Below are 8370 nucleotides of genomic sequence, written 5' to 3' on the forward strand. Positions count from 1 at the left end.
TGATGTCATGCTTGTTTATTATTGATTTAATTATAATGAATTATAATTAAGAACAAATTATAGGAATATGCCTTGTTTATGATTCTTACAAAAACAAAAAAATAGAAGAGAGAGAGAGAAAGAGAAAAGGTCAGGCCATACAACTATTACACTGAGTAACCCATACTCATCTGAGTCATCCTCACTGAAATGACCAGGAGAACTTGCATAACTTATGGGCTCTGTCTACCCAGCCAGTCTGGTTATGATATGCAACAAGGTTTAAAATTAATTTTCCAATCATCTCTACCAATTGCACACTCATTCTGTCCACAGAGCATGCAAGAAATTGATTCCTTCTGAAATAAAAGAGAGACCTACACTCCAAGTGTGCCTCAAATGTGCTCCATTACTTGAGTCCTCTAGACAGCTTTAAAACATATGCACGATGAGGATATTTTCTTCAAGGGATCACACTAAATGTAGTCCAAAGCAAGACCACTAAACTGCATATAATACAGAGGAAGGGTCATCTTCACCACTTGCATTTAGGTCAGCCTGCTGATCTACCTTCACTGAGACGAATTACTAAAATAAAAAAGCTCTTATCTCAGAGTCTGAGCCACTAAATAGAGGAACTCAACCATGAGTCAAAGAAAACTTGGAAATTATTTTTAGGGAGAAATCACATGCAAAAAACCAGCATAAAAGATACATGAATACTGAATTCATTACTCTGTGAATACAGTTATACACTCTGGCAAAGTCTTTGGGGTCCAGTGAGTTAAAACACATCAGTATCCAGAAGTGGTATATTAAATGGAAAATACCTGCAAACTAGGAAGACAAAAACACACAAAATCAATAAATTGTATTTAAGTATTTAAGACAATGCAGATGAATGAGGAAATTCAGTTGTCTGTGTAAAAAATGTTTATTAATTTACCCAGAAGTTATATGTATAGGTTTTGCCAGTACTATTCTCTAAATAGAATGTTATTTAATATACATTTAACCAAATGAGGGGAGAGTGGAGTAGGGAGGAAGAGTGGAAATTACAGTGGGTAGCTGCTATTGCACTGGCAAATCCAGAGCTTCTAGAAAATCCTTGATAAATCTAAGATTCACGAACTGTGATTTTACATAATCTCTGTTTTCATGTTTTAAATATCTCAAACTGTCTATATGTAGGAGATGCTGCTGCTGCTGCTGCTAAGGAATACACACATCCCCCATAGCACTTCACAGCAGAACTGCAGCAGGGATAAATATGTTCTGAAAGGCTTTGATTGGGAAGAAAGCAACAACCATTATTTTTGCCTCTTGCAAAATATGTTAATGAACCCAAAGTCCCTGGGCCCCTGATGTTATTATTTAGCTCTCAAATCAGACTACTTAACAAGTCATGCAGCAATCCAACGTGGTCCGAAGCCTGTGCACAAATCAATATGTGAACTGAAAAGTCATAGGACCGTGAACACCTGTTGACTTCAGGACTGGTTTAACTTTGCAGGGTCTGAGAGCAGCATCTGGCAGCTTTTCTGCCTCATTCAACCATTAGCCACGTATTGTTTCGACACATATCCTTGACTGGGGCTGATGAAGCTGTTGGAGCACTCATCAATGGCAACATCAATAGCATTTCTTGACGGCCACCGAGGCAAATTATTGCCCGGTGCATCACACAGCTCATCCCCTCCAGGCAGGGTGGGGGCTGCCAGGGACTCAGCTGGAGCTTGCAAGGCACATGGCCTCGCTATTCTTCCCCCAAAGTGACATCCTCCTCGGCAGCTGACCGGCCCTCCAGCCACATGGGCTTTGTGCCCCGGGCAGGGTTATCTCCTCCCATTCTCTTCGGGGCCACCACTCTCCAGCTGGGAAAAGCAGCATGTCCAGCAGAGATGTGCGATGACCTTTATTTTGCTAACCCTGGTAACCTTCACTAAATGGAAAAAAGCTGGTGCCATCACTGTGCATCATTTTTGCTCTGCAAAACCCTTTGACATCCACAAATGCCGTCAGGTTAATAAAAAAAGTGGTGGAATTACTCCCCCTGACTTCAGCGCAAGGCTGCAACTCAAAGAGCTACAGTTTCAAGTGAGTAAAGAAATACAATGTAACCTCATGACACACACTGTAATTTCAAACAAAAATGAACATAGCTGAGATGCATCAGAGTGGAATACAGGGCCTGGAGTGGTCCCTTAGTCAATTCATATCCAGAATATGTCACTGTTAGAAATGAATGCAGAAAGAAAAAACGACAAAGCAAGACAAAAAAGACAGTTCTCTAATAAATCCAAGATAGTATATTTTCTGTGCTAATCCACACTGCAGCAGCATTTCCAGCATATTGAACTTGTACCAACAAAGGCACAAAGAGAAGGGCAGGTAAAGAAAAGCACAGCAAGCACCAGTTTTATTTTAAGGGCTGTAGGAAATGCCATGCCTCATATAAGAGGCTGCTTTCACATTAAGGCTATGAAGAGAAAAGGGGCGTGTGTCGTGACTAAAACACCGCTGCTGTTTCTGCTAGCACATTTATTTAATTAACACAGTCTAAATTAAAGTTGGGCTGAGACAAAAAAAACCATGTCTAATAGCAAAAATTTGGACCCTCTTCCTTAAGATTCCTCTCCCTTCAGAGGGCTCTACACCACAAAGGGCTTCTTTCCGAGTTTCCCAAGGACTTGCATAGTGAGTGACACTTCTCCATGTGCTGGACACTTTAAAGCAAACTTGAAAATCAACCTCTTGTGTGGGTGGTGTTTTGCTACTACTAACAGGACTAACTAGCAATAACTGAAACTTTATCTACTACCAGCAGTTACCAAGGGTCTCTTGGTCCTGCAGAGTTAGGCACCATGACAAAAATTCTCTTTTTAGACATCAACAACTAAGTGATATATTTTTAAATGCTGCTGTAGTATTACAGTCTTCCCCCACAGGTAGCTGAAATCAGGTCATACAAGGAATACATGAAACTGAAATCAATGATGAAACTTCACAGAAGTAGTAGAAGAGAGGCTTCTCAGTGTAAACACATCTCCTCATGCACTTCACCTACAGGCTTAGCTTTGCAGCTAGTTAGCTATGGTTATGGCCAAATTCTTATGTAGAGTAAATGCCTGGAAATGCCTAAGGTGGAAACTTGATACCAAGGTAAAATCTGGCTCATGGTACAAGAAGTCTGAGATGTTTGCAGAGCAGCAGCTTGTTCTGCATTCTGGGAGACTTTCTAGTACTTAGTATGTAGAAACAAAAACAAATGATTGTGTTTGTTTTGGTTTTTTTTCTTTCTGAAAACACTTTAATCTCTAGTAATCTTTAGCACTAAGTATCTGTGTGTGTATCTTCGATAACCTGTTACAGACACATGAAAGATACATGAAAGACCTTCCTACCTGAAAGATAAAATTCCCTGAAAAAGACTTTATTATGTGCACTTAGGCCTGCACTCCAGCTGCAGGGAGGGATAAGGAGGAGTGAAACCCACAAAATTTGGCTTGTGGCCATGCTCAGGAAATTAACAGTTTCTTCTGGGATTTATCTAATAATTTGTCTATTTACAGTTGACAGCATCCCTGTTTTCCCTTAGCCCCCTCTGGAGAAACACAGCTCACTCCAATGCCAACCAAGAGAACTGCATTGTAAAAAACACATGGAACAAACCCACAAGTAAACAACTCAGACAGTGATGTGGTTTTAATTTGCAGACTTTTTTATAGGTTTTCCTAGGAGAGGCAAATGAGAATTGGGAATTCTGATAAAATTTTTGCACCACTGGGCCGTTTCCAACCATTTTGAGAGAGAAGCAGAATTAAGACCTCACACACCAAGGTGGCCAAGCAAAGCAGAAAATGTACTCATTTCCCTCAGAAGAGGCAATGGTATTAGTTCATGGCTTTCCAGGCATCAGGACATGCCCACCGAAGAAACCAGTCTGTATTATCCTCCGAGACTCAGGAATATTTTGAACGTGATAAAGTCACAATCTGAATCAAAAAAAGTGTGAGGAAACAAATGCTGTAGATGATTAAGATATCAAGGTGAAAGATCTGAGGGCATTGTTGCACAGGGTGAAAAATTTGGAATGAAGATAATAAAGTTCTTTACCTAAGACTTGCCATTGCCAACTAGGTCGCATGATTACAGGGCTCCTCAGGTGGGACACACTAACAAGGGTCTGTCCTGGGCAATTCCGACACGCTCTTTTTTTTTTTTTTTTTTTTTTTCCCATAGTTTCCCATAGTTAAAAATCACCTTCAGTATAAAGAGAGCTTGACACATACTTTGTAATGGGTTTAATTATATAACACTCATATACTTGTTCAAATCCTGTAATGCAAAGAGATGCTCTTGGACTTCATGACTTCTAATGGCAGTGCCAGTTAGCTACTCCTTAAGTGATTCCCATTATCAATTCTGATTTCATTACATCTCCTCTTGCTTCTAGGCTGTCAAATAAAACAGAAGCTTGTGATAAAGGTTCTCTGTGCTGCTCATCTTTTTATAGACTATTACATATCCTTACCACACTCGAGTTTCCCATCCAATGAGTGCTATAAAAGCTTTTCTATGAGCCAATAATTTTTATTGGTCTGGTTTTGTATTTTCCTTTTCTAGATGACCAGCAGTGCCCACAGTATTTCAGGTACACTCACTGACCTGTGTAACAACTACAGTTTTATAAAATATTGCCAGATTTTTTTAGTTAGTCTCTGTTCAGTTCCCACTGTAATCTAAAAATTTTTGCAGATTTTCCTTTCTCCTTTTCTCATTACGCTCCTGAGTTAACACATTTAAACAGAAAAGTGCATACTTATTCCCTCCAAGTACTTAAGATTTTGCATATTAGGATTTATTTACCATCCTCTGCCTCTATTTTTCACACATTCCTCAGGGGTTAACTTTGTTATTAAATTCTGTCTATCTTTGCCAGACTTTACTTAAGCTAGAAACATTTAATGTCATCTGAAAATTTTGCTGTATCATGGCTTGTTCCTTTTTCCAGTTCACTAAGCAGCACCAGACCTGGCAAAGAACCTTGCAGCACCCCTGCTGTTACCCTTTTGCTATGCTGAATATTGTTTCGTGTAACTTAGCCAAAACCCCTTAACGAGCCTATCTTGTATCTTTATCACTCTTCTTTCCCAAGGCTATACATAAAACTCCCACTCTTATTTGAGAAAGAATGCTAGATCTACATGGATTTATATGGTTCTTTTGCTTGACAACAGGGTGTTCCCAATATCAGGGAACAAAGATTGTTTTCACCAGAGGTAGAGCCAAACAGTGGTTGTGGTTACAGGATTATCTCAGTTTATCTTATTTATAGATCTTTATGGATGTAGCTTCTTTGCTCTGCCAAAAGATCAGATTGTAAGTACAAGTCCAACTAAAGGTTCCCACAGGTCAACCCAGCTCAGAGATTGCCTGAATTTAGCTTTCCTGTTTCTCCGAGGATGGATTCATACTGATATCCTGTACAAGGATGCAATGACACTTTTTTTCTTGCTGCTCTTGTTGTTCTCTTAGTACTGCACAGCGAGTAGCTTCACTTTCCAGAGATAAAGTAACGCAATAAGCAGAGCACATAATGCTGTCATCCTTTCCACATCAAATGAGGGAACCTGTTCCTTTGCCTTTTCCTAAAGGGTGACACTGAGGAAATCAGTTCCTGGAAAGCAAAGTTCTGCTAACCAGTAGAATGTTTGCAGTGCTTTAGAAAGAGTCGGGGTTTGCTGAGCTACCACCACGTCAACCAAACGCAACATTGCCACGGTACATGTTGCATCGGACTGACGTTCATCCAGCGCCCACAAACCGGGCTTTGCAGGGAGCCGCGATCATACGCTTAAGTCCCTTAAGCCGTGCCGGGTCCCGCTTCGTGGGGGCGGGGAAGGAGGGGGCCGAGGCACCCGGCTGGCTCTCCCTGCCCCTATTTCCCTCCTGCAGATAAAATTTGGCATTTAGACCAGCGGGCGCGGGGGTCCCATGGGAGGTGACTCCAGGCAGCGCGAATATTCTTCCCCTACTTCCACGCGCTGTCCCCACGTTCCTGGGCAGGAGGGGGCCGCGTTTCTACCGCGAGCGTTTCTACCGAGCTCCGCGGGCGATGCTCACCTTGAGGTACTCGTTCTCCGAGCGCAGCTCCTCCACCTCCCGCTGCAGCTCCTCCGGGGCCGCCGGCGGCGGCTCCCCGCGGCTCGGGGCTCGCCCCCCGCCCGTGGCCGCAGGTAGCACATCCCCGCGGAAGCCGGGGGCCGGCGCAGCTCCGCGCCCGGGGCCAGGGCCGTGGCCGGCGCGGGGCTGCTCGGCGGCGGGATGAATGCCGGGATGAGCGGCGGGATGAGCGGCGGGCGGCTCCCGCTCGCGGTCGCTGGAGCCGGTGCCGGACTCGGCGTCGCTGCTGGCGGCCGGGGCCAGGCGCTGCTCGTCGGAGAGCGGCTCGGAGGGGCAGTCGGAGAGGTCGGAGCTGCTGTCCGTGTGGCCGACGCGGGCCAGCGCCGCCGCCGCATGGCCGCTGCCCGCCGCGGCTCCCCGCTTCGCCTTCCTGCCCTTGCCGGGCGGCGGGGCCGCCTCCCCGCCGGGCTGCCGCCCCGCGCCCCGGCCGCCGGGCCCCGGCTCCGGACCGCGGGCCGCCCGCTTGGCGCAGGGGGCGGCCTTGGCGCCCGCCCTGCCGACGGCGGTGACGGCGGCGGCGGCCGCCTTGCCCCCCGGGGCGGCGGGGCGGCGGGAGAGGCGGCCCGGCGCCGCCGGGAGCCCCGCGGAGGGCTGGTGGGCGCCCGGGTGCGGCGACGAGGGCGCCCGGGCGGGGAGCCCGGGGGACTTGGGGGGCGCGGGCGGAGGCTTGGCGGCGGCGCGGGCGTGCAGGTCCTTGAGGAAGGGTCTGGCGGGCGACGGGGCGCGGTGCGGCCGCTTCTTCTCGGCGTGCGGGTGGTGGTGGCCGGGCGAAGGCGGCGGCGGCCGCAGCGCGTCGCCGGGCCCCGGGCCGGGGCCGTTCAGCGCCTCCATGGCGCGGGCCGGGGGCGGCGGGGCGGCAGCGGCGGCCGCGGGGCCGCCCGGCGGCGGCAGGAGCGGCGGTCCCCGCGGGGCGCGGCGGCAGGACGGGCAGCCTCCTCCAGCCTCCCTGCTCGCTCTCTCATCACTTCTGCTTCTCCCAGCCACAGCCCTCACACTTTTCTTTCTCGATCCCCCTCTTCCTGCCCCCCCACCCCCACCTTCTCCTCCTCCTCGCCGCTCTCTCCCGAGCACTGATTTGTTTCAATAAATCGAGCCCAAATCCCCCGGTGGCAGCCGTCTCCTCCTTCTCCTCCTCCTCCTCCTCCTCCTCCTCCTTCTTCTTCCCCTCCCGCTCCCCTCTCCGCCTGGCTCAGCTTGATGCTGCTCAAGTTGTGATGCAGCCCAAAAAACCGATCCGTTTCCCACCCAATCCGAGGCAAAGGCGTGTTTTCCCGGTTGCCTTCGCCTCCACTTGCAAGTCCCCCGCTCAGCCCACCGGCGCCGCTAACCCCATCACTGCCCCGGCTCCAGCCGCCGCCTCCGCCCGGCTCCTGAAATAGCCCCGCGGCTGCCGGGGCCGCTCCGACTCGGCGCTGCCCGCCCGTGCGCAGGATCCGCCCCCTCTGTCAACCAGCCAGGCAGCTCTCCTCCCGCCCCGCAAACTACTTTCCTCGCACGCTTTATTATAGGGACGCCTCTGCCAGCCTTTTCCTATCAGTAATTTTAGGGAGAAATTTTGATTTCTCGGTCATGAGCTATATAGCGTTGTCAGTTTTGGTTGTTTTGGATTTTTTTTCCCCCCGAGCTAAGACTTCATGGAAATGCTCTCTCCAGGGACTGGCAGCAGCAAAACAACAGCCACCGCATTATCTCCCTGCTCAAGGCAGATACAGGTTCACCTAGAGGCGGAGCCGAGTATCCGAGGATATCAGCAAGTTCCTGGCTCTGGCTGAACTACAAAAGGCACGGACACGTCTTTTTGGAGTACGAGGATATGAAATTGCAGCTCTTACGTTTGCAAAGCACCCGGAGAATAAATGAAAGGGAGGAGAGGCTCGGGCGTGGGAAAAGTGCACAGCCTTAATGGGGAGAGCAAAGGCTCTCCAGCCGGGATGTTTCCGATTCTTCCGCTGGGACACAGCGGACCTTGCAGTAGCCGCGGTGGCTGCCTTATCTTGTCAGACGAAAGTAAATGCGTGCTTAGGTTCTGAAGTCCTTGGGTGGCGCGGATCATCCACGTCTGGATGTCAGGGACTGCAGCGCGCTCGGGGGAGGACAGTCCCAGACGTTTTAGGGGGGATGGGATGGTGGCAGCACCCTGCGGCGCTCCACATCCCCCGCTCATCTGGGCTCAAGGCATTACCCCTAAAGGCAAAAGCCCAAGGT

General features: G+C 48.8%; 1 protein-coding gene across 12 annotated transcripts in view; it reads right to left on the reverse strand.

Moving 5' to 3' along the window:
• The window catches only part of MTCL1 (microtubule crosslinking factor 1), a 101719-nt gene extending 94708 nt beyond the window's left edge, over positions 1 to 7011 (reverse strand). For 8 of the 12 annotated variants that reach the window (XM_085573745.1, XM_085573742.1, XM_031504011.3 and 5 more), the window contains exon 1: positions 6106 to 6239. Coding sequence is in view for 1 of the 12 variants with exons in the window: in XM_077784295.2 (XP_077640421.2) it covers positions 6106 to 6996 (891 nt within the window). In the remaining 11 variants the exon portion in view is untranslated. Of the gene's footprint in view, positions 1 to 6105 lie in introns of all 12 variants that reach the window. The other 4 variants (XM_077784300.2, XM_085573746.1, XM_077784295.2 and 1 more) reach the window with 3 other exon arrangements.
• Between the last annotated feature and the right edge of the window lie 1359 nt (positions 7012 to 8370).

This window comes from Lonchura striata, chromosome 2 (genome assembly GCF_050655825.1).
Source record: "Lonchura striata isolate lonStrDom1 chromosome 2, ASM5065582v1, whole genome shotgun sequence".
Taxonomy (NCBI): Eukaryota; Metazoa; Chordata; class Aves; order Passeriformes; family Estrildidae; genus Lonchura; species Lonchura striata.